Source organism: Apus apus, chromosome 3 (assembly GCF_020740795.1).
Source record: "Apus apus isolate bApuApu2 chromosome 3, bApuApu2.pri.cur, whole genome shotgun sequence".
Classification (NCBI taxonomy): Eukaryota; Metazoa; Chordata; class Aves; order Apodiformes; family Apodidae; genus Apus; species Apus apus.
This window is the reverse complement of record NC_067284.1, coordinates 102,348,935-102,375,206: the sequence shown is the minus strand read 5'-3', so window position 1 is coordinate 102,375,206 and position 26,272 is coordinate 102,348,935. Positions and strand designations below refer to the sequence as shown.

Below are 26,272 nucleotides of genomic sequence, written 5' to 3'. Positions count from 1 at the left end.
CCCTCGCCGCCCCGGCCCCCGCTCGCGGCCACGTGACCTGCCGCGCCCGCGGGGAGGGGGTAAGAGCGGGCCCGGGCGGGGGGGGTCCGCGTGCTGATGACGTGGCGGCGCGCGGCGAGGGCGCCCGTGCCGGTACCGCGGGCGGGGGGCGGGGAAGGAGCCCTCGGGGGGCGGTCCGGGACGGGCTGCCCAGGTTGGCCTCGCTGTGGCCGCGGGGAACCCGCCCTCTGCCGCCTCCGCCGGGGGTGCGTTTCCGGGCGGGCGGCGCCCCAGGCGGCACGGCTGGGTAGCGCCCGGGAGCGGCCCTCCCGCAGCGGCGGCAGCAGCGGCCTGGCGCGTCAGTCGTGCGGGTGTCGGCAGCGGCGGCAGCAGCGGCAGCGGCAGCTCGGCGTCGGCGGGGTGCTGGCAAGGCCACGGCCTCTCCCTGCGGAGGAGTTTTGGCGAGGATGATTCAGAGCGTTCCCACGGCGCCAGCGTTTCTCGGTGTTTTGATCGGTGTGGACTGGAGCAGTCACCGTGTTCTCTGGCAGTAACCCACGGGACGCAAACTTTCAGGTCACTGGTACGTACCTCTTGGCAGGCGCGGATGCAGAAGATGTTAATTCTTACCTGTTTCGCTAATCGGGCAGGCCGGGGCAACTTCTGGAAACTGGATACTCTTGTTTGTAGAAATGAGTGACAGCTCATCTTTGAAGCCGGATTTCCATGCACTGTGACCTGTTTTTCCCCCTGCTTTTGTTGTAAATGCCAGTTTTGATGGATGTTTCTTTTTTCTTTCTTTTTTTTTTTTTTCCCTTTGGAGGACAATAGATTAGTCTAGATGCAGTAAACTGAAAGAAATGGAAGAAAGAAAAATCAAGAGGAGGAGCCCCAAATCATCTACCAGTCACCCTGCTCAGGTTGCTAGCTCCAAGAAAAACTCGGTGCCGGTCAGTAAGAGTACAGCCTTTTCAAATCCTGCACCACAGCCTGCAGTACAAAAACCAAAGTTAAAACGGTAAGCTTGGGAACATCTTGCAAGTTCAGTGGAAGTAAGAGCCAGAAACCTGCCAGTGTTCAGCCAGCCTAAAAAGTGGTCAGATTGGCTGGGGCAGAGTGAAAAGAGCAAGTTTCAGACTTGTGAAAATGTTGATTATTTGCCTTTGTAAGCAAAGCAACATAATGGTTATTTTACAGAAAAGGAGTGTACTAAATACTCTTCTTGTAAGCTTTATAAAATGTTACACAATGCTGTAGACTCATAACAGTTTTGTTGAAGACATGATAACCTGATGTGACTGTTGAAAGACAAGAGTTAGGTGATCAAATACGGGCAAATCTGGGCATCACATGGGAGATAAGTACAGCTGTGAGGAACAAATACAACACTGAATGACTGCAAGGTTGGAACTGTCAAGTAGAACAGGAAATGAAGGATGTAAATTGAACAGGATGAGCTAGAACTGAAATTTCTGGGTGTTTTCTGTTTGGGGGCAGTAGTAGCTCTCAGGACATACTCATGTGCAGAGACAAGCATTCAGCTTTTCAGAAAGTACCACTGTAGGATAGTTTGAGTGTTACTGATGATACATCTATTTCAGTTTGAGAATGTTAATTTTCCTGCATGTTAGAAAATATATTTCTTGGCTGTGGCAGATACAGTAGATAAATGAGGGAAGAGGGATCTTAAAGAAAATGGTAGCTAGAGAGAGACAGCCAAGCTTAATGACCTGCAAGTCTGAAGAGAAAATACTGAACTGTCATTATTAGCATAGATAGTCTGTTTGAAGGATCCAGTATTGCCCTGATGAATAAAGAATTTATGCAATATAAAGTCTACGCATTATGTTTCAGGAAAAAATATGCTAATATTTTGAGAGAAATAAATACTAATGGGCTGTAAATTGCTGCAGCTAACTGTACAGTTTAAGTCTCAACACTATTCTGGAGTGTACTAGAAATTCCTTTATTGTAGTCTACAATATTGGCTAGAGAAGAAAATGTCCTCTTGGTTTAAGATGTGGAAAAGGACATTCTTGTTCAGTTGTTAAGTCAAGCTTACTAAGCAGTGATAATACAGTTTCTTGAACTTTCCAAGCAGGAATGGTAATTGACATAACAATGTGAGGATGAACTGCTGTTACAATAGGGGAGTGGGAGTATTTTATTAACTTTCACTTCATCTGCAAGAATATAATTAAATTTTCCAGGAGCAATAATACATTGTATTAAACTTCAGCTACAGGTGGAAAAAAAATAGATATCTCTGGCATACAAACCTTTCGTCAAGTCTGAAATTGAGGCAGAAAGAGTTTAAGTTAAACCTGAATTGAGACATGTTGCTCTGAGTTGAACCAGATATAGTAATTGTCGGACTGTTAGTTGTTCCAGCATATCGACTACATAGTCTACACAATGTTTATAGACTGCAGAAGCTGTTAGGCTGGAAAAAGAATTATTTCCCATAGGAAAGAGAGACTTTTTGATTTGGAGAGCATGGGAGTATTTAAGGGAAGGGTGGGGGGTACTATGCTATAAATGTTATTATCTTCACTAATTAAATAAAGCCTTTACTAAGTCTGTGATTTATTTTTTTTTTAAATATCCCATAGTATTCTAAACTTTAATTTTTAGGCTCATAATTTTTTACCAGATAAGTATCTGAACAGACTCATCAGACTCACCATGAGGCTGCAGAAGCAGCTATGTCAATGTGAGAGGAAGGCTGTGTACACACATGGGTGGCCAAATCCAGGATGAAAACAGCCCCTTACCTGAATTGTACTCGCTTAGGATGCAGTCTGTCTGTCTGTCTCTGGTCAGAAATAGAATATGCTGCTTCTGACTGATACTTGCGTGTTTAGCTTCCATGTCAGTCGCACATTCATTTAGATTTACAATGGTTATTAAGATTGATCTGTGTACTTTTATGTGTGCACACAGTGCTCTGAGTAAATTTTATGTCCAGAGAAAAATGTATGGGATGCAGGAATTTTGATGGGTTTGTTGCAGAGGGGGCTATAGAGAATCTTTAGCACATATAAGACTTGTTTGGGCATGGATTAGTTCCATTTGATATGGGCTAGAGGACTGAGAGATTGCTTTTGATGGTGAGTTTTAAGAATTGGGATGTTATTTGAATGTGGGAAGAAGGAACTATAGGAAAATTTGTCTGGAAGCAAGATCAGCACTCTGGTTTGTTTCCCACACTGGTTGCAGTCTATAGGTGTTTGTGACAACAGGCGCGTAATGATTGCTGAGGGTTTTTCTCTCTGTCTTAACAAGTTTGTGGAAGCTTTTTGGGTGATTTTATGTAACTGCCCGTGTGCTGTGTGTTGTTGTTGGGTAATGGTCCTCTTCACATTATTAAGATGACCATTACATACACATGCTCTGCTGATGCAGGAAAGCAGGTTGTGGACGTCTTTCATTTTGTAGTATCAAACTGTTAAGATAGTAATGTTGTTTATCGTTGAGACAAACTAGTGATCCTGATCCATTTTTTAATTTCAAAGGAGTGACTGAAATACATATTACTTTCCGTTTTGTTTTCAAAGCCCAGATGTACACTTACTGAACATTTCAGGTTCTCAGTGAAAGCAGGAAGTAATATTTTTGTTTTGTTTAATTATTCCTTTTTTTCAGTGTAATTAAAGAGAAAGCCAAACCTCCAGGAGGTGAAGCAAAAGGGGCACAGGCAGCACCGATCCAGCATTCTTTTCTCACAGATGTATCAGATGTCCAAGAAATGGAAAGGGGACTTCTCAGTCTCCTGAATGACTTCCACTCTGGCAAACTTCAAGCATTTGGTAACTGTGTGAATTGTCTGTACACAATAATTTGTTTTATAGCTGTACAAGGGTAACATTTGCAAAAAAGTGTGCTGTATGGACAGACTGCCAGCTTGACACATTGGTTTCTGCTATATAAAATGAGGATTAACATAACTTAATAGATACTACTGCATTTCAAAATGGTAGTCCTATTGCAGGGTTATCTTTTGGTGTGAAATAATTCACATGCCACTTCATTGTTCCAGCATGGCATACCAAAGGCAGTACCTTGGCTTAGAGATTTAAGATACCAAGTTTAAAGTCACCTATTTATGATAGTATAGGAATAATAAAAAGTAATTGTATTTAACACCTGATTTTGCAGCATATTAACACTTCAGACTCTTGGTAACCACTCCTGTGGAATCCAATGCAAGTTGCATTCTACCCAGCTTACTCTTGTCATAGCATCTTACTGCTTCACAGTTGATGGAAGTTTCAGAAAAAAAACATGACACTCTTCTGCTTCTATTTTTTTTCCCTATACTGTGTAGAAAGATGCATAAATGCTTTTTCAAGTTTAGTGTTAGGTCAGTCTGTCATGTTAATTCCACACCAATTCTACAAGAGAACCTGAAAAGCCTGCATTATGTAAAGCATCAGTTACAAGAAAGAATCCCCAAGAAGGTTTACTGTGATCACACTTAAATTTAAAAGTATAGGGTCTTCCTAAACTGGAGAGAAATTCAGTTTATTGTAAGTTCAGCACATAACACCCAACAGAATGACAGAAACTTCAGTAGTGAAATGGGAGAAATGATTGAGAAATCAAATTAACTTCTAAGTCGGGTGTTAAAATTCCTCTCCTTCAATGCAGAAAGCTGCACCTTCACACCTTCAATTGTTCTTTCAGGTTTCTTTATCTAAAGCTGTTGCTCATCCTTTTAGGAAATGAATGTTCCATAGAGCAGATGGAGCATGTGCGGAGTATGCAGGAGAAACTTGCTCGCCTCAATCTGGAGCTCTATGGGGAGCTGGAGGAACTCCCTGAAGATAAAAGAAAACTAGCCAGTGACTCCAACCTGGATAGGCTGTTGTCAGATGTAAGTACTGGGAAGGCAGAACACACACAACTTTGCCCACAGCAATCGGTTTAGGAAACCACCACTGCTGGGTGGGCAGTGGTTTACTGCTGAGGAGAACGTGGTTCTGTAGCGAACCAGGACATAAGCCCTGCCCTCATCTTGGTTTTGAGAAAACACAGGACCTGTTTTTCTTTTTTATAGGCTGCTGCTTGTTTTGGTGAGTGAAGCAGTTTAGCTGTAAACTGTCTGGGGATGTAGGCCTGTTCAGAGACAGCTAGTGTACCAGGGAACTACAACCATTTTCCCTGTGATCCATCCTCTTGCATCTGGGGAAAACCACACACAACGATTTTATATCTGTATATTCTACATTTCCACTGTCTCCTTTCTTCAGTGTATTTCTATGAAAACCAGAATTGTAAAAAGTTCTTTAAGCTTCCTGAGATTGGCAGTTTTAAACTTAATTTGAGACTTAGCTCTGTTGGTGTAGAATTCAGTGCAGGCTTGCTTGCTTTTTGTAGTAAAATTACACTTTTCAGCCCAAGCTATTAATTATTTTCTTCATTGTTGTATTGCAAATAAATACATTGTAATGTATTTAATGTATTTAATCATATCAACATAATTGTTGCATTTGTTTTACTAACTGAACTGCCATTTCTAATACTTAGTACGTTTGTTTTGCAGCTAGAAGAACTGAATTCATCTATGTATCCTTTTCCTTAAATGTCTATTTGGCATTGTTGTTATTATTGTTAACTGTAATCAAATTACAGTCTTATTTCTCTGGTAACTGGTGTCTTTACAAGAGTCATATCCCTACTGTAATACAGTGTGGATTTTAGGTTCTTCCAATACATACATGACTGGATCTTAACACTTTTAGTTACAGGCTGTTGTTTCATGTGGTCATTTATTTAGCTCTTGTGTACCACTTGAGACTTATGTGTTGACAGTCAGTGGCAAAGCCTGTCAAAAGCAGAGTCTGTTGCTGAGACATTCTGGAACAAACATTGGTAGTAATATTCCTTCTACAGTATTCAGAAGTCTTGTGTCCCATTGATAAGTGAATGCTGTTGACTCTTAGTTTTTTTTTCTGTAAATATGTCACTGGTTTTACTGTGAGTAGTGGACTGAACTAATTTCCTGTTTTTTAGGGTTAGACTAGAATTGAGTCAAATACTTGAGCAGAGCTTTGGTAATTGAACAAATGTGTGCTCTTTGCCCACACAGGAGGAGATAAAGCTAAATGGTTTAGGCTTGTCTGTTATATCATGCTTTTTGATAAGCTAAGAACACAGTTGAGTGTTGCATTTAGTTTATCATAGAATCATAGAATGCCAGGTTGGAAGGGACCTCAAGGATCATCTGGTCCAACCTTTCTAGGTACTACTGTACTTTATGGCTCAGCACCCATCAAGCTGAGACTTAAAACTGTCCAATGTGGAGGAATCTACGACTTCCCTTGGGAGACTATTTGAACGTTTGTCTGTCCTCATGGTGAAAAATTTACCTCTTGTGTCCAGTTGGAATCTCCGCAGGAGCAACTTTTGCCCATTACGCCTTGTCTGTTCTATGTGACTCCTTGTAAATAGGGAGTCTCCATCAAGTACTGGAACATGGTTATGAGGTCTCCCCTAAGCCTTCTCTTCTCAAGGCTGAACAAACCCAGTTATACTGCAGTGTAGTTATTTCTGATGTTACTCCCTTGGTGTGCACTGAGGAAGATGGAACTCTGGTTTGAGACTAGCGTGCACATTCTCTGTGACTGTGTAAAGCCAGTTCATGCCAGGCTCATAACACAAGTGGAATGTCATCATAATAATGATAAAAGTAATCTGCCACTCCCCCTTGATCTGCCAGCCAAATCCAGAGGTGTGTAATGCTTAAGGCTTCACTGAGGAAGATTAATTTACTGGTTGAGAACTAGCACAGGACTTAATATTAACTGAGTTCATCTGGACTAGTGCATACCTGTCACAGGACTGAGCATATTCTGTAACACTGCTATCTTCCTTACACCTTATCTGTATGTGAAAATGTTACTCCTTAATGGTTTGCTTCAGCCAAAAGCTACATCTAGCAGATGCTCAAGATATTCCAAACAGTGCCACTGGCTGAAAGAATAGTTTTGTCAATTAGGATTCCTCCAGAAGCTTTTGTTTTTCCTGACAGTGGAATCTGGAACAGTTGGGGTTTTGTGGTTTGACTTTATTGTGCTGTTTTTGGGGGGGTTTGTTGTGGGTTGTTTTGTTTGTTTGGCTTTTTTTTTTTATTTTACACAATGAAGGAGCAAAGTGTAAATCCAAGCGTTTATTTTAGTACATTCCCCTCTGAGCACTGCATTATGTCAGGACTCAGTATCTGGAGTTTGAAGTAGGTTATTATGATGCTATGCTTTTAATTATTGCCTTATTTAAATAGAAAAATTGGGGAAACTTGGAAGTACATTTCTTCTGCTCAGTCTTGTTCATATGGTTGAAAGTGATATATGTATATATAAGTTCATTAGCATTTCTCCAATTTTTATGAAGGTAGTGATGATGTTGCCTTTCTGATCAGTATGTACACAATTGCACATTATTTTTAGTGTCCTGTTGATCAGTGATGCCACAGATTAATTTATTCCTAATAAAGTAAAACATTTTAAATATATGACAATTAATTTAGGGCAGCTGCTCTCTGTTCAGCTGTGTTAAGAAGATACGAGTTCTTGCACGGTCTGAATACTTGCCGAGTTTACTTTTTTTGTAACTGTGAATAAAGTGTCACTAAATTAGAACTAGCATGCATGCCAGTAGTCCACACAATTAAGTATTGTGAAATTCCAAAATTGGGTAAATAGTTACTGTTCAATAAATCCAGTGTATGCAATTTTGTAGTGATTCCTATTTTATAAGTTACCTGATATTAATTGGTATTGTATTAGTGTTCACAGTCGGAGGAAAAATATTCTGTACTAACTTAAAATCAGGCTGCTTTTAGATAAAAAATTTCTCTCCTAGTCCATTAAACTATGTCTTTGGTTCTAAATTTATTTTATAATTGGGTTTTAGGTAATACATTCAGATTCCATATTGTATATACTTAACTACATAAGGAATGAAATACTTATCCTTCTATTTAAGAGTGAAGCTTTCATCCACCCAAAGTGGGCATGTGGGCAGGGAACAAAGATGCCTTTTTTTCAGCATCTTTAGAGAAGTTGCTTCTTCAGCCACAAGATGTAGCTGTGGATTCCATTAGCTCCAGTTCCTTCTGGAATTGCATGTAGTGTCAAGCCTGCACTCTGCAGCTGAGGATAGAAAGGTGACTCAAACACCACCAGCGTGCTCAAGCTACAAGTTCAGCCTCAAACACCATTATTCCCTGCCTCCCTTACCAGGCAAATTGCAATGATTAATGAATCAGTAGGGATCCCAGCTGGGCTTTTCCTTTAGGTTGTCTGTTTTACATAATTCATCTCTTTCGTTGTTGAGATTCTCTATGCATGCTGGTAAAAATACCTCCCAAGTCCCAGCCTGTTGGGTATACCTGTGATGATGTGAAATCCAAAGATGACTCAGGAGAACTAGAATACTACATGCTTCTCAAAAACTGAAGCCAAGGTTGGTGCTTTTTTCCCACCCACTCTTTAAGCAATAATTCTGCCTTAGGACAGAAGCAGCTGTGGGAATGCTTTTTCCACACAAAGTCTCAAGCTTCTTATGAGAAATCAAAACTGTTTTCAAATGGATTATTTCCCTGACTATTCCCTTGTATGAACACCAACTGTTGTAGGTGTAACAGGTGCTTGGAAGGTAATTTTTTTTTTTCTAGAAGGGAGCTGCTCAGAGTTTCCCTATCACAGGGAAGCTGGGCACAGAGCTCACTTACTGAAAATGAAGATGGCATCCAAATTTGGCCTAGACTATCCCAAAGCACACGAGGATGCCAGGAGGCTTGCTGCATGTTAAGAGTTATTTTTTCTAAATGTGCTTGCATTTCATCACTCCTCATGCAATTGAATCTGCACTTCATGTTAAATGTCACATGCATAAATCTGTTCTGTCCATGTGAGTTCTGAGTTCAGAGACTGTTCAGGATTATAAACACACAATGTGTTTAGCCAGCAACACTGGCAATCCAATCCCTTGTAATTACAAATAATTAAATTCACTGTCAGTGATCTATGACTTGTGCAATCTTACTGTCATCATCACAAAACATGGGCTTTATTTATGACAGCGCTGTTCACTCAATATAAAAAGATGAAATTTTTCATGTGAATGAGTACATACCAAACCCTCCACTGACTGCTCAGAAGTGCCAACCAGGGTATTGTGTAGAACGTATGACAACAGGGATGAGACATCAGAGCAGGACCCATGTAACAACTGCACTGCAGAGAGAAGATATTTTTGTTAGACCTGCATCAATAAACCTGAGCAACCTTAACCCAGTTCTAGGCTTCAGCTGGCTCAGAGCAAGGTGTGGTGACAGGCTACTGATGATCACAGTGACTGCAAATGAGCTGCAGATCAGCCAGCAAGTTTTGCATGAGTCATACTGTAATCTTTCACATAAAAAAAAAATGAGGGCATTTACACGTTTCCCACAAAAGGCAATAGACCCCAGCTCCTGCCCCTAGGACAGAAGCAGCTGTGGGAATGCTTTGTTCACACAAAGTCTCAAGTGTAGGAGTAATGGAGTCTGAAGTGTAGGAGCTCAGCTTTTCTTCACACTGATTAACTAGCCGACACATCTTTGCCTTCTGATGCAGCAGAGATTGTTGTCTTCTGTGCTAGAACTTCCAATAGATGCACTGTGAAATGCAACATCTTTAGTGGAAACCACAAGGCTTTTATCCTAAGAATGTCACTGAAATTTGAAGTTGTCAGGAAACATGGTTTCTAAGGTAAGGCAGTGTGTCTGGAAGTACCAGAAATCAAAGTTCTAGGTTGGCTGGAAACAGTTGTGCTCAGAAGCTCATGAAACTATCTCAGCAGGTCTGATTTAAAATGGCAGCTGTGGATTCAGAAAGGCATACAAATAAAAACCAGTAGTCCTCTCAAAGCAGCCTTACATTCAAGAGGTTGCCAGTCTGGAATGGAAATAATGACAGCCATTTCTTTATTTTTGTCACACACATTTTAAAGCTGTAGCCTCTTGGGCGACATCTACTTTAGGTGATTAAATTGTGCCAAGTGTGGATTTACAAATCACTGGTAATAATTTTCCTTGTACTTTACAAACCTCAAAAGTATGTTTTTAAACTCACAGCTCCCCATATAACAGCAGCACTAGAAAAGGCTTTCTCTGCCATCAAACCCAAACTAAGTCACAGTATAAAAATAAACAGAGTGGCTGAACTGCCTAAGTTCATAAACCTGCAATCCCACATTAGTAGATAATGAAGTAGTTTTTTTCTACTTTTCTAAAGTTGGGTCTTTAGTAGGAAGGGAAGAACCTGTTACAGTAAAACACACTATTACTTCTGTAAATGTTAAGCTGAAGAACAGTTGGTGAGCTGGATCAGGAGTAGAACCACCCCAAAGGCTCTTTCTGGGTAAGGTTTCAGAGACATTCTCAGGCCTCAAAAATTGTGTGCTGGGAAGAAAAACAGCCCAGCAGGACTGCAACTTTGCATGTTAGGGCTCTACTGACAGCACTCACTCTAATGAAAAAGACTAGCAAACAGCAGCAGGGTGTAGCAGTGGGAGATTTTTAAAGCATTTGCTTGAAAAACAACTCTAGCATGTATTTTCAAAATCCTCAAGTTTCATTTTCCAAGTTTCACTACTAAACTAGGAATGTACCATGTTATTTTGAAAGGTGTGTAGAAATGGGATGGAAGCAAGTTGTATTCCTTGCTACTATCCAAACACTTTAATGTGATCATCATTTTGCATGGGTATCTGTTCAGACTGGCAAGCACTGTCTTCACACAGAGTTTGAAAAATATTAAAAAGATGCAAACACTGATCCAATACAGACCTCTGAGGGACACCACCTGGCACCATCTGCCACCATGAACTGCTGCGCCACAACCTGTTTGCGGCGCTCCCGAAGGCCTGTACTTGTAGCGACTGGGACTGGGCCACCCCAGCCCTCTCTCTTGCCTAGCCTGCTCCCCTCCCCAGCCTTCTCCCTGCCGCCGAGGCAGAGCTGCCCGTGTCGGTCCGGAGCCCCATCCCACCCCGGAGCCCAGGGCGGGCTCAGGCTCCTCTTTCTTGGCAGAGTCTCGGGACATGAGTGGCCGCGGTCCCTCTGCCTTGGGGACGGTGTTGCAATGTTATACCCAAAATTCTAGCTTGGAATCAACATAATGTCCATTCTGTTAAATTTTTGGCAGTACTCACTTCATACTAATTTCAGCTCAGAACAGTCCTGAGTGGTGACAGCTGAAACGCAACCTCACTTAAATCTATGGAACCAAGATTTTCCTGCCATTCTACATGCATAGCTACTCGCAAAAAGGAAGCTTTAAATCTTCAGAAGATTCCACTGTTTGAAAAGGCTACAGGAAAAAAAAGTATAAAAAAACATTCACAAAACAACATTTAATACTTCTGGCATTAAAAGTTCTAAGCATTCTAATACAATTTTAGTGTATTTTTTGGTTAGCAAGTCCACCTATGGTGAAAACAACCGAATCCACCAAAATGATAAGCCTCTTAATTTTTGGCAAAATGACATGTGAATTAGTATTGCTTTTCCATGGAAATATTCTTGCTTTAACACTACCAATAAATATATTCCTTTCAAGTACAGTTCTATGGCAAATGACCTCTTGATTCTTCTGTGACCTTTTAGCTCCTTCTGAGCAGAAAGCAGGCATGAGGGCAATGAATGACAATGGGGTTGAAGCTCTAGGAAAAGGGTTGGTTTTAAATTGCAGCGCTCTTCTTCCACAGGTAAGGAGGCATAGAAGGGACAAGTTAGAGGCACTTCTGCAGTTTCTGATAGAATACATAGAATTACAACCTCCTATAAATTCCTTTCATAATGTCTTTCTTGAAATGCACATTGTATTTTCATACTGAGACTGAAGCTTTCTATCAGTTAAAAAAGACCTGCAAAATAAAGCACAACAGCACATAGCATGTTCTGAATTCCATGGCATTTTATTGAAACACGCTCTTAAGATACCAAAAAGGCTTCCCTAAAGTATTTCCTCCAATGTCTGTTGAAAAGTCATATATTGCTGAAGCTACTTACCATACCTACCATTTTTCTAAGTCTGACACAGCCAATCATGCATGCTAGACCTTCAGAATTCCCCAACAAGTGTTGATATATGCAAGTGGTCACAGTTTACAGTAACTTGTAATGCTTATTCCACTCCTCACTCCCCCACAGCTGCACATCAGGGCAAATAATTGATTTTAGTGCCTTCTTTCTCAATATGCAATTCTTCTTTCAAATGCTAGTCTTATGTGACTTTTTAAAAGATACCAAATAAGACATTCCCAACTCAAAGTGCTGTTCCTTACATTTAACTTGTTCTTCCCCATGGACCATACCCTCCTCTGTCAGTTTAAATGCAGTCTGACTTGAGCCAAACAGATAAATGTTCGGACTTCTAAAGCTAGATAACAGAAAGCAAAAGCCACCACTGCTGCTGTAGGGGATATATTTAAGAGTTTACACACATTGTAGAGTAGGATTTGTATCTACCTCTCTGAGCTCCTCAGCATACTTGGAAACAAACACTCCAGTCAGGGTTCAAGAGCAGTATTTGCCAGAATTTGGTTTTTCATCAATGCCCCCCTGAATGTCACTTTAAATAGTTTTTACTATTTATGTTTGTTAACTTCCTAGGTTGCTCACAATCAAGATTAGTCAAAACATCATAGTAATTTGAACTGCTTCCAGCTTAGATGCCTTCTTTGTATCTGTAAGAGTGAAAGCATCAAGAACACCTCATCTACCAAAGATGGAAGAGATTTCATGTAACTTTCTGTGCTACAGCATGCTGTCAAAGTGTGACAAATAGTACTAACATTCCCCTAAAGATCTGGATATGAGCCGTGAGATCACAAAATTAGTATTTTGAGGAGGAGACCTCATTGCTCTCTACAACTACCTGAGAGAAGGTTATGGTGAGGTCAGTGACAAGCGACAGGACAAGAGGAAATGGGGTCAAGTTGTGACGGGGAGGTTCAGATTGGATATTAGGAAAAGTTTCTTCACAGAAAGAGTAGTAAGGCATTGGAACAGGCTGCCCAGGGAGGTGGTACAGGCACCATCCCTGGAGGCGTTAAAAAAACAGGCAGACGTGGTGTTTTGGGAGATAGTTTAGTGATTAGGGGTTGTAAGGCAGACAGTTGGACTTGATCTTGAAGGTCTTTTCCAACCTTGAAGATTCAGTGATTCTGTGATTTAATAGTTACAGTTCTGATTTTTTTACTATTAAAATAAAACAAGGGCTATTTCTAACAGTAAGTTAAATGCAAGACACTGAATACCTATATATCTCTAAGATGGAAAAAGTACTGAAATATCACTTTGGAGTCCACTGTTAGTGCACAACGAGGTACAATTAGTGCACAATCAGCACCGCATAGTTTAGGCACAACTAGTGTACAATCTAGTTTTAAAGCAGGAATTACACCTTTAAAGCCCATGTTGCCAATTTGAAGAAATATTACTGAATGAAAATTACACAGTAGTAAACTCTTTCCCCAAACACATAACAATTTTGAAAAGCAATAATTTCAGAGGCTTGTATTTTGCTTGGGTACTAATTATCAGGACAACACTGTGGAGTCTCATTTGGTTATTAGTATATAGACATTTTTAACATTGTTCCTATACAAGAGTTAGTTAGGTATTTTTGAAGACTATTGAGAAATAACATTTTAGTATTTTTTGTTACTAGAGAAGTCTTAATGTTAACCTTCTTAACCAAGGTCCTTGGTTCTCATGTGTTTTCTTCTATAGAACCGTCTTATAAATGATTAGTACATAATGGATGTACATCATGCTGGAATTCTGCTTATGAAACTAGTTATTTGTCTCAAAAAATGGAACTTAGGGGAGTATAACTGAATACTCAACTGCGCATGGTCTACTTTGTATACTATTGAAGCAACTTAAGCATACAAATATATTTAAAATACGTAAGTTATTTTTTAATGTTCCACACAGAGTGAGCATTGCATTGTTGTTATATACTTTGGAGTACCATGTTTTTGTAAACTATTATTATTTAGTGAAACTACCTTCTACGAGAAGCTAATACTAGAACGAGTCAGGAGATGGTAATTTTTTTTTTTTTTCTTTCTTTTAGGAAAGTGATTCAGCCTAGGTCATTCATAAAGTTGCAAACTCTTGGCATAGCAGAACCCAGGAGAGTAACAACTTACTCAGCCCTGCTGTAGACCAGAAACACAGTACACCCCATCCATAAGGGACAGAGACATCTCACACAAGAAACAATGCTGCAGATTTATTTTCTTCAGTTTTAAGTTTTTATAACCTCAAGTTTGTTTATCACACATAAGACATTTTCAGTAATAAGAGATCCTCTAGTTAATGTACTATATAATTGCAAATAGAATGAGGGGCATGTGAAGTACAAAAAAATTGAAAATACTAGCTTACATTGGGTAGACTTAAAATGCTGCTCAAAAAAAGTGACTTTTCAGCCTTTTACCTTTGCAGGTTGGAAGTCTTCTCTGCAGTCCAAAGATAGGCAATGAACAGAGAAAAAAAGCAACTCCAAAGCAGGTGGAATGAGAGGCACATTAGTAGGAGAAACAACAGAAATGCAAATCAAGTTAGAAAAGAGACACTCCCCCAATCACAAAGTCCAAAGAAAAACATTTTGCAGGTGTTTCAGAAATGCATGCTGCTGTCCATCCATCCTAGCTGGGTACATGAATCACACTTCATCCTATTTAGCCTACATTTATACTTGCAATATAGAGAGCACATCACTTGTACAGTACATAATTCCTTGCCCCAAAGAGCTTACAATCTAAGTTCATAAAAAAGAATGCATCAAGTAGCTGGATCAAGATCAAACAAATGGAGAAGACAGGGGAATAATTTTATACAGGATTAAAGTTGGGTTACATTACTGAGGTAACTTCTGAACATCATTGGCAGTGATGTCCTTAAGACATAAGTAATTTTTCAGTTAGAAGCTCTTCTGATCATGGAAAACTAGTTTAAAACTTACTGAATGATACATTAAAAGTAATCCACAAAAATTCTTAAAAACAGACTTGTTGGCAAGACACAAAAATGTTCAGATTGCCTAAATTCTTAATTTGAGATACTAACTTGACATTCCACTAGAAAGATACGGATGTTACATAAATTCATATCTACATGTCACATTTGAATGTAAAAGGCTTTTTATATTTAAGCTTAAAATGTTAAATTCTGATTTAAGAATCTTGCTGCTACAAACACAGGGTTAGTACTTAAATATTAATATGAAAAGTTCTATTTTAAAAATGTATTTTCAAATTCAAAATAACCTGTGGACAAGATACAGTTGGCTTGAAATCAACATTTTTTTACTACCATAAGTGACCCACTTTTCCCACTTTTAAAACACTGTTCTTGCTATTTGGCAGTTATAATAGAACTGACTAGTTAATCAACTTTGAATTGGTTTTGTTTTGGTCTGTTTTGGGTTTTTGGTTTGGTTTGTTTGGTTTGGGTGTTTTTTTTTGCATTTCCCTGGTTATGTTATTTCTTAAAGTCTTGCACTTTATCTACTAATCAGCAAGGCACAGTTGAAAAGTAATTTATATGTAAGCTTTGTGCCCATTTAGCTAGCATTTTTTAATCCATTAACATGCAAATAGAAAGTATCTTTTCATCCAACTATGACATTCGTGTCTTTCATACCAGGGAATCTTGCTTTGGATTACATACATAAGGCATCTGCAACACTTCCATGACATTTGAAAAAATGTTGGCATAGCTACAGTATTAAAAATAACCATTATTATCCAATGTCTATACAATAACCAGAAAAATAAATACTTTTTTTCATGTTAACAAAGAGCATATCCAGTGGAAATATCTGATTTGAGCTATCCTTGTGTAAGGGAAGCAGATGTTAAGAGAATTTCATTTAAGCATAGAAGTGAGACAGTGAGTTTAAGGACAGCTAACCGGGGATCCATTTGGTTTTAATTTTGAAAGGTACTCTCAAGGAAATCAAACCAGAAATGCAGACTAAAGAAATATACGTTTCTTTGATCCAAGTCAGTAGTAGCATTTACTTTTTAGAAGTTACAACTATATGACATTTGCTTATAGGAGAATACAAAAGGAGTACAGCCACAGATTACGAAGAGAATTTGATCACTTCCGACCAACAGCTAAGAAATGAGGGAAGAAAATGGTCAGGTGATTATGATGGACTGTTTTGCATACATGCGTCAAAATTACAAAAAAATTGCCTGCAGACCTGCAATAAAACCCTCCCCGCTCTTTGAACAAGTTTCAATTCCCAGGTAAAGATGAATCAACAAAATCAAAATATTGTGCTGTTTTATTGGTGTAAAAATCACACAATTGCTAGTTCTGATTCTGCAGAGATACATCCATGCAGTTAAACATCTATGATCCCACAGCCAGAAGAAGCCATTAAATAGAATATTTGCTGTTAGTCAGCAATTAATGCAAATTTACATATGAGATCAAAAGGTGTGTATCATACAATATACAACAAATCCTAATACAGTACATCAACCTGAATAGCAGGATACACTCAGGGAACTCTCTTGATAGTGAAGCCTGTCTAAACTCCAGAGAAATAAGGCCTGGAAAGAAGGTGACAGAAGGTACCCCAGAATTTCTAAAAAGCAAACTGTTAATTTTTTGTGGGTTTTTTTTTGTTGTTGTGGGTTGTTGTTTTTGTTGTTTTTTTTTTTTTTTGCTGGGAAGTAGAAGTTCATAGAGGTATTGACACATTACTTGACAATACAATTTGTTATAGTGAAGACTGGTGGATGTGATTTGTTACTAAAAAGGTAATGTGTGAAACATGCAATTACAGGTGGTGCTTAGGGAATGTGTAATTAATATGCTGGGGATTTACACCCAACTTTTCACAAAGGGAGGACTGAAAAAGGTCTGAGAGACTACCAATTGTACCCTAGATCTTTATACACATGCAGCTGAATCAGGACCATGAATGGATAAAATGTGAACACCTGGCAATCTGTGGTTACATACTCTGTAATGTATGCAACAAAAAATCAAATCCAGATGATACAGCAAACAGCCTGCAAGAACTCTGTCAACCTGAACTAGTTGGTTTATTGCAAAGAGGCAGGCTTTCTAGAATTGTGAACAACTTTCCAGTTGTGAAAGGCAGCTTGGAAAGTAACATTGGCTGATGACAGATTACTAGTTTTTCTCTTTTCTGGCACAATAAAATAAATGCCATAACAAAAGAAGAGTTTATGTGCTTAAAGTTTAAAGTAAATTGATTAGCAATCCTCTTCTGCAACAGTGTTTTAATGGGGAAAAAAAGAAACCACTAAAAAATTCCAGTTGGAAATTTTGGCGACAAACTCTGCAAACTCAAGTCCAACAAAGATCAGGGATGCCCACAGAAAATGATGTGAGAGGCAGTGTCACATTCAAGGAAAAAGTTTTTTTTTCTCTGTACTGAAATTAAAATACTTAAATACAAAAGTGGACAAATTGACAAAATAGAACCACAACATTTAATGTAGAATACAGTGCACTGAGCTAGATGCATGGATCTTTAAATAGGCTTTGAAACGAACACCCCTTTCAAAATTAGTAAATTCACAGTTAACGGCAGTAGGCTTAGAGGTGAGAGAAGGGTCGAAGTTGTTCCAGTTGGACTTCCAGGGAGATCCTCTCTTCAAGAACATCCTAAAAAAGAAAGATTTTCTACTAACTGTCCACAGAGAATTAATATTAAAACTGTCTTCATGTGAGCCAAACAGGCAAATGTCAGCTTCAATTCTGAGAACTGAGATCCAGGTCTCTTCTAGAATCCGGAGAACTCTTCCCACAATCTGAATAGAAGACTGGCCAGCTAGTATTTGCTCATTAAAAGAAAATATCTTGCTTAAAACCACCTAGCTGTAACCAGCTGCAAAACCAACTATAATATCTTCTAATTAAGTTTAAAATGTTAAGGGGGTAAAAGCGCTAACCTCAGTTAAAGGATTTGAAACTCATTTTTTTCCCTCCAGTTTTTCCTGTTACGTGAATTTTATGCACCTTGACTCTCATAAACATAAACAAGTGAAATTCAGGCTTGATAACTTTTAAACTGGCCTATCTTCCAGTCTAGACAGTACCACATTAACTCATTTTTACATTTCAGTTTTTCTAAAAAATTAACTTCATAATTAAAATAAGATATCTTAAGATAAGAAAGATGGCAAGAGAAAGATGTTAAGATGGTGCCTATGGAGAAATCCAAAATTATAATAGCTGACTTAAACAGATTACTATTGTTCTTAAACAACAAGTTGTGCATTTCAGATTATAATTATTTTAAAAAAATTAAATAATTTTGTAAGGCTTCAAGGTTTGCTGTTTTCTTCAGAAGGCAGGCCACTTCAGATGCTCTTCTCAATACTGCTTTTAAGATATCTGATGACCACAACAGCTATCCCCAATTATTAATACTAATTTAAGATTTCTGCTTTTTTTGTTTAGTGTAGCTGAAAGAAAATGAATACATTGAAAAATGTATTTGGTAGTAATAAGAGCATCCTTCGGAATTTCACAATGCTTGTCACAATTAGGTATATTCTATGATCTATAAAAATGACTAAATATTTTACCTCAATATCCTCTACTATGCATACCATTGGTTTCCAGAGATGCCTGTTACTGTGCATCGTTACTATATTGCTCTTTCAGGCCCTTCTCTTAGACAAAGGTTATGGAATTACCTTTAGTTGCTGCTGCAGTTCACTATTCAATCTGGCCAAAACAGTGTTGGTTTCCTTGTTACGCCTGATTGATGCCTGAATTGCCTTCTTGTCTTTTCCCACTGATCTGAGAAGAGATAGGAAATATTTTAATAAATCATTTTGTTGCTTAGCTGAATATCTCATTCATAGTCTCGTTTTAAATGAGCAGAATTTGATTTTCAAAATTTTTTTAACCTTGCTACACTGTTAATTTTCCCTCTTCTGCGTGGCTTGATTAACCTTGTTAAGCCACATATACTTGGTTTCCATGAAACAGCAAGAAGCACAGTTCAAGAACTTGTCATAACCAGTTTTCTGAAGTCCCAAGACACCACACCAAACTGATTTACCACAAAGTGAGTAATTTAATAGTCTGCTTTCATGCTAGGACACAAAGACAAGACATTTTGGACTGCTCATAGCGATCATTATTTAATATCAAACACGACATGTTAATACTTCCACCACTGATTTCCAACATACTTGATGAAATTAAAAGAGTTCACACTTCAAAACTCCAGATCACTGAAAGGTTTCTCAGTAGTAAAGGCTTTGGGATGATCTTGTTTAAAACCAAAAGCCTTTAGATGGTTAAATCAGTCTAATTCAAACACATTGAAATTGTTTGCAACTTCTAGAACACAGTGTGTAGGCTGTAAATGTAAACTTTCCAGTAACAGATGTATTTATACACTTCTTGTGTTACCTAGGAATAGATGGCTGTGAAGCAAGAACAGCAGCTATGACACCTGTTTTCTGTGAAAGTTCCTCAGCTTCAGGTCTTAGCTCATCTTCTGATTTTAATCTTCTGCGAATAGGCTTTGGTGGTGGAGCAAGTGGGGTAGTGCCTTTACTCTGAAGAGGAAAAAAGAGCCTGTTAATTCTCACAACCTAACTTATTTTTACTTGGATTATATGCTGGTCATTTGTGCCACATGTTCTTAAAATCAGGTACTGAGCTAACAGAATTTACAAGCTATGGGACATTTTCTGATGGACATCTAGCTGCATTCTAATACGGTCTGGAAAAAAAAACTGAAGTACTAGATGCTACCCTGTGGTGAAAGGGGAGCAAGTTGCTACACACGGACAAAGAACTGTGCAAGCAGAAACATCATGGTACGACTGACAATTGCGAACACACAACATCTCAGAGCACACTTCCCCCCTGTAAATAAGTGCCAGTAATAAAAAAAGCTCCAACTAACAAAGTTCTACACTAAAAGTTTTGCTATTTAAAAAATTTAAATGCTTACAAGTATCTTAATTTTCTCGAGAACAAAGCTGATCTTTAACATCTTCTAATACAAAAAATCACCATACACATCTATGCCTATTGCAAGCACATATTGGACCGAAGAAAACTGAGTTCAAGTGGAAGTGTATAAAGTTGCTGTTGCAAATTGAAACAGTTGTATCATTTCATATACATCAGACAACTGTACACTTCTTCCAAGTGTACTCTGCATACCGCACTAGTGGGGACATTAGCAGGAGCTTTGTCTTCAACTCTTCCATCTGCTTTGGCAACTCTAAGAGAACTTGCAGAATCAGATGGCTTTTCAACCTAAAGGGATATAAACTATATTTAGAAAACTACTACTTGAAAAAATATTTCATTCAGAAACAGTTGTAATAAATAGAAGTATGCTGTGGTTCTGATACATGAATACAATTAACACCTAAAATTCATTCCGTTTTTCTTTAGAAGCACAGGCTGGATTACAAGAGTATCTGCTTTGGAGCAAAAACATGTAAAATTAACTTGGCCATAAATACTGTTTTGGCCTGGGAGCAGAAGAGGCACACAGTAAAAAGCTGTACCTGCAGAATCAGTCAGACCTGTCTTTTCATTCAGAAATGAAGATTTGAAAGAAACTAAAGTCACTATGAAAATAAGAAGAAATAGTTATTTGAACATACTCCACTCTCAAGCGTTGTGCTCTGGATGTTAGAAGAATTCTGAATAAAGTCCAATCCCCAGTGTTATGAGGCACAGTATAGTACAAAAGAGACTGTGGCCCGATGATATACTGCTACAGCTGCTTCTGTTACTACATTACCATTATCTGTTACTGCCAAAAGTTAATCCCTCCACTGGAACACAGTGCAACTGTTCCCCATCCACCTCAAAGCAAAACAATCAGCAAGCTTAACTTCAGCAGTTTTCCATGGCAGCTCAAGCTAACATAGCTGATTTTGCAATGAGGTACATAGAGAGTGCTCAAATGGTGTTTACATCATTGACCTTCCTGATTAAGGGAAGCAAGAATGTGCTGCTGATAGCTGGGAGACCCTTAGAGCACTACGAAGTACTTTTCCAACTGAGGATGCTAAGATGTCCCAGAGAACTTACAATCTGGATGAAGGCTACAAATTATGAAAACAAAACATGAAGTATCACAGAATATCAGGGGACGGAAGGGACCTCTGAAGATCATTGACTCCAACTCCCTGCCAGAGCAGGACCAAAAAACCACACACAACTAGGGCAGATCACTCAGAAAGGCATTCAGACAGGTCTTGAAAGTCTCCAGAGAAGGAGACTCCACAACTTCTCCAGGCAACCTGTTCCAGTGCTCTGTAACCCTCACAGTAAGCAAGTTCTTCCTCATGTTAAGGTGAAACTTCCTACACTTGAGCTTGAGTGCATCGCCCCTCCTCCTATCACAGGGCACAAGTGAAAAGAGCTTCTCCCTGCCTTCTTGGTGCCCAGCCCTCATGTATTTGTAGACATTAGATCCCCCCTCAGTCTTCTCCTGTCTAGACTGAAAAGCCCCAGGTCTCTTAGTCTTTCCTTGTAAGGTAGGTGTTCCAGTCCCTTAATCATCCTTGTAGCCCTCTGTTGAACTCTCTCTAGTAGATCCCTGTCCCTCTTGAACTGGGGAGCCCAGAACTGGACACAATACTCCAAGTAAGGTCTCACCAGGGCTGAGTAGAGGGAGGGGAGAACCTCCCTCAATCTGCTGGAGACACTCCTCTTAATGCACCCCGAGATACCATTGGCCTTCTTGGCCACAAGGGCATATTGTTGTCCCATGGAGAACTTCTTGTCTACCCGGACTCCAAGGTCCTTTTTCCATGGAGCTGCTCTCTAGCAGATCACCTCCTAGCCTGTACTGGTGCATTTTATTGTTCCTTCCCAGGTGCAGGACTCTGCATTTGCTCTTGTTGAATCTCATGCAATAGTCTTTAGTCTCAAGTAATTCATGTAATAGCAATAAGCTATTAAGACATTAGTCCTGTGTTTGAAATAGGAAACAAGGTTTTGTAAACACCTCTTACAGTGCATTACAGAAGGATGTCAGAGCTCTAGTCTTTTTCACTGCTTGTGCAATGGCTTTGAACAAAACCAAGTAACTGGAGTTTTGGCAGATGTTTGAGACTTGGCAGTTACCTCATTTATTAAGACAGACTACTTTAAAACTTAGAAAAAAAACTTTACAAAAAAACTACAAAGTTGTAAGTCATTTGGAAGGGTATCAAGTGTGTGTAGAATAAAAGTTTTGCCTATGGCAAGTCTTAAATGCACCAACACAATAATGTTTGCACACATATATGCTAGTAAGTACAAAATCTTCTAAACTACAATCAAGATCTGAGAAGAAAATGTCTTCTGTCTAGGTGTTTGGCAGTTACTAAATAAATGCAGAAGTGTCCCACGTAATTGCTTTCCAGCAATGGATTGGGACATCATAAAAAACCCCACTGAGTTAAAACAGCAGAAGTAGGTTTTTAACAAAGTCTCATAACTCTTCCCTTCTGCTCACCTGCAAGACTTCTGAGTGTGTTTCAATTTCATCTTCCTCCTCTTTGTTCACACCTGAAGCAGCAAATGCCTCAAACTGGCTGAAGTCTGCAAAATTTGGCTGTTCTGGTATTTGTTGAGGTGAGGTACTGGTATGAGCTATTAGGCCTTCAGCATCTACTGGGCGATGCACATGAGGACCTGCACCCTGCAAAAAAACCCAAAAATAATGACAATATTAACATAGGTATCTGATGCAAAGAATCTTGCCAAAAAACAATTGGTCACAGAATGATAAAAGATTATTTGCCTTTTCAGTGGACAAAGATTTATGTCCTGTCAGTAGGACAAAGTGCATCTCATCCAAGGCACAAATAGACCACTCTGTGTTAATAAAAATAGATATTTAAGAGAAAAGGAATCTCAATCAGATGTGCTATTATTTAGTCTCATTCCGTAAGAAAACATGCTAATGTGATCACAGTGAATGGAATATGTCTGTCATTGTAGCCTCCTTCCTTGCACTGACTGACTTGAACTGCTGTTTAACACAGATTCTAACAAGTAGTTGCTGCTCAAAAACAACTGAAAAGCAGTTTTATCTGTCCTATGTTAGATCTTCACAGCAGTCGAACAATTCAGCTGGTTGAGACAAAATAAAAACAACTGTTCTGGTATTTGTTTTCACCAAATCAGCTAATTGAACTGACTGAGACAAAGACTGCAAAAATCACCAAGTCTATGACACAGGAAACAGTGCAATCACTCCTTTTGGGAGCAGGCATGTTACATACAACTATACCCTGTGCCAGATACAGATGGAAGACAATACTCATTTTGCAAAAAAAAAAAAAAAAAAGAAATGTAAAAGTGTAACTTTCCTTTCTTTCCTACACTTTAGAGCTCCAGAGCCACTCACTCCTCCTTAATGTCTACTTTAATCTCTTCCCATTGTTCTACCAGAAGCAATGTGTTATTCAGGAAGGGCTAACATTTGGCTCCAGTCTGGGTTTTGCAGTCATTCACATCTTGGCAGTTTCAAAAAATACCAAGCAATACTACTCATTTTAGAGAAAAATTAAAATTCAGTTAGATAAAAATGATGCACCAAGTTAAGAGTATGATTTTTCAAAAGTGACAACATCACCTGTGAAGGCTGTGGTCTTGGAGGCACTGCAGGGGGATAGGCAACAACTCCAGCCTGTTGCTGTCCTGTAAAAGAGGCATCTCATTTGGCCAAGACTGTTATTCTTCACATTACAGTGCTACCTAATTTTTTGGCTTGTCAACATGATGAAATCCTGCATTTTGCCTATAAATTAACCTATCATGTTGAGGACAATAACTGTCACCTCCTTTCAAATTTGCAAACAGACAAAACAAGGAATAAGAACCTAGATCTTGTCCTTTGTTCCAGCTCAAAGTACAGACATGATCCTAACTTTTCTGATCTTAGTTCTTTTTTTCCTTTTCCTTTTATAGTCACTTAACATTTTCTCATTCTTTGTGATCCTGAATTGAGAAGTACTGACAAGTCAGAAGTACAACAAAAACGCTTAACTGGAGCATCAGAAGTTACCTTTAATAATCTCTGAAGTGAAATACTTAACACCCATCTCTAATACAACTTAAACCAAAAGAATTATCTTGAAAATGTACTGGCAGATGCAATTCTTTGCATGAGGGTGCACTAACAAAATGTTACTTCCTGACTTTGCCTCCCATATTCATCTGAAGGACTACAATGGCAACACTCAGAATTTACTTTTCAATTATCTGTGTAAGCAAAGTGGAGTACAAATTTTAATTTAAACAGGAAGAGTGACAACATTTTCAGCTTCTTCATTCAGAAGTAGTGTTTTAAAAACACACTCTAAATAATTCTTCAGTGGAAAAAAAACCCACCTGTCTGCTTCAGGAATATATGTGCTGAAAAATAATAAAGACTAAGAACACAGTATATCTACCTGGGGTGACTGAAAAGGATCTGTTCATATCTAAAGATGATGATCGAGAATGAGACGGATGAGGCCTTGGAGGGGGTGGCGGTGGTGCAGCGTTATCTGGAGACGTCCCTGAATGGGATCTGCAAAAGATAAAAGCTTCTGTAGTGATTTCAGGCAGCTACAACTAAAATTCAAAGTTCTTCAAAGTATGCAATTAAAAAATAAAGCTTGACAGATGGAAAAGAGCCCGACTATCACTGATTTTGAAGATTGCAAAATCGGTTTTAAACTTCTGGTATTCTCTGATTTCACACTGGTTTTTATATTTCCATTTAAGTAAATCTCCATTATCCAAATTATTCTTATATTACCATGAGTAATTTATCTTTGGAAACCAACAGCTTGATATACATCCCAAACAATGATAGTTCAGGAACAGAGAATCCTAAATATGGTAATTCCATCCAGATGGTAGTCTCTATAATTTGCAAAGTATTTAAGATGCAGTCAATATCCTGATTAGGTTTTAAAAGGGTTCAAATTCAATGTCACTGAAGAATATTAAATTTCTGTTCGACCTGCCTCCAGGTATATCAAGGATATAATCTGAGTGTATGAGATGGCTATTTAATACTCTGCCTGAAATTTCCCAAATCTATATGAGTAGCACCTTCAGAAATTTTAAATCATTCTTAGGTAGGATCACCATCTAGTGGATACCTTTTGTAAGTTCATTGAGCACGCATGCAGAAAGAAGGATATGTAAGTGGGATTTAATGTCCACAGAATTTTTGTAGAGCTTCCATTTAAAAACAGCTTGCAGAAACCTCCTAACTAGTCCAATTTATGCAAGATAGACTTACTGAATCACTGACATGAACACGGCTACGCATTTATTCAACTCATTAACTGATACAAACTCCTCTGTAAGATGAAAAAGCTAGGAGGGGTAAGAGGTACCTAAGTTTCACACAAACCCTGAAATTCCTGCATATGTAAGCCCAGAGAGAAAACAAGAGTTATCACAACAGAAAAATCTGCTTCCTTAATATACTCTCCAGAACAATGCTTCTTGTAACACTGTGTAACTCTTCAAACACACAGTCTAATTACGTTGAGTCCTAGGGTAACCTCTCTATCTAGTCTAGTAAAAAGGCACAAGTAGGAAAAAGGCGGCAAGTGGTCTAAGGACACTCCTGAAGTATCATTATCCAACACAGCGTTGCCAGTTTTTGCTTTTTGAAATTACAGAAAGTACTCTGGACTAATGGTACGGTTAAGGACAATGTAATCTCTATAGAAAAGTTGCTATTGGTAGAAGAGATATCAGTGGAAGGAAATAAAAGATGTGGGAGAAAAATTTCCTGGGTGGACACTGCCAGAACTGCCAGATCTGGAGAGAAGCTACCTGTGCCACAAAGTGGCAACTTCACCAGAAAGCTTTGCTCATGTACACAAGTTCAGCAAGAGAACCCAACCCAAAATGAGATGAAAATATGAGTTGAAATCATCATGTCGATAGTGCAAAAAATACACAGAAGCAGGAGACACTACCAGATTTACCACTGCGTATCAATGAAGGAAAGAAGTTTTCAAGCTGCTGTACTGTAAGGCAATTGCAAATCTTTCTTTGCCATTCGTCATCTTAATTATTTTTGTTTTGAAACTTACCTCTGAAACTGATTGTACGATGGTTAATGGCATAGCTGGTTTTTAATCCTATTTAGGCAGATTTAATGGGAACAATTAGCACCAGCTAGTACAGCACATTCTCTTACGTCAAATGACACAGCTTTGGTTATGTGCTTGCTTAGCTTCCTCCAGT

The 26,272-nt window shown here is 38.8% G+C and overlaps 2 protein-coding genes across 15 annotated transcripts in view; one reads left to right on the top strand and one right to left on the bottom strand.

Annotated features, from left to right (window-relative positions):
- Nucleotides 1-7,851, top strand: CCDC28A (coiled-coil domain containing 28A). 3 transcript variants are annotated; one of them, XM_051615887.1, is made up of 6 exons: nucleotides 1-59; nucleotides 803-997; nucleotides 3,625-3,788; nucleotides 4,701-4,855; nucleotides 5,525-5,547; nucleotides 6,904-7,851. In XM_051615887.1, exons 2-6 carry the CDS (start codon nucleotides 840-842, stop codon nucleotides 6,956-6,958), a joined length of 555 nt encoding a protein of 184 aa, XP_051471847.1. In that variant the 5' UTR covers nucleotides 1-59; nucleotides 803-839; the 3' UTR covers nucleotides 6,959-7,851. The 3 variants fall into 3 exon arrangements, with proteins under 3 accessions (XP_051471847.1, XP_051471846.1, XP_051471845.1); XM_051615886.1 differs by lacking the exon at nucleotides 1-59 and adding an exon at nucleotides 464-562 and having other exon boundaries at nucleotides 811-997; XM_051615885.1 differs by lacking the exon at nucleotides 1-59 and adding an exon at nucleotides 472-562.
- Nucleotides 7,852-14,255: 6,404 nt separating this feature from the next.
- REPS1 (RALBP1 associated Eps domain containing 1) overlaps nucleotides 14,256-26,272 on the bottom strand; it is a 65,451-nt gene continuing 53,434 nt past the window's right edge. For 11 of the 12 annotated variants that reach the window (XM_051615872.1, XM_051615874.1, XM_051615873.1 and 8 more), the window contains 7 exons: nucleotides 24,469-24,587; nucleotides 23,649-23,713; nucleotides 22,524-22,709; nucleotides 20,225-20,320; nucleotides 19,460-19,608; nucleotides 18,733-18,838; nucleotides 14,256-17,695 (listed from right to left, as the gene is read on the bottom strand). In XM_051615872.1, coding sequence (XP_051471832.1) covers nucleotides 17,627-17,695; nucleotides 18,733-18,838; nucleotides 19,460-19,608; nucleotides 20,225-20,320; nucleotides 22,524-22,709; nucleotides 23,649-23,713; nucleotides 24,469-24,587 — 790 coding nt within the window. In that variant the 3' untranslated portion in view covers nucleotides 14,256-17,626. The remainder of the gene's footprint in view (nucleotides 17,696-18,732; nucleotides 18,839-19,459; nucleotides 19,609-20,224; nucleotides 20,321-22,523; nucleotides 22,710-23,648; nucleotides 23,714-24,468; nucleotides 24,588-26,272) is intronic. The other variant, XM_051615881.1, reaches the window with a different exon arrangement.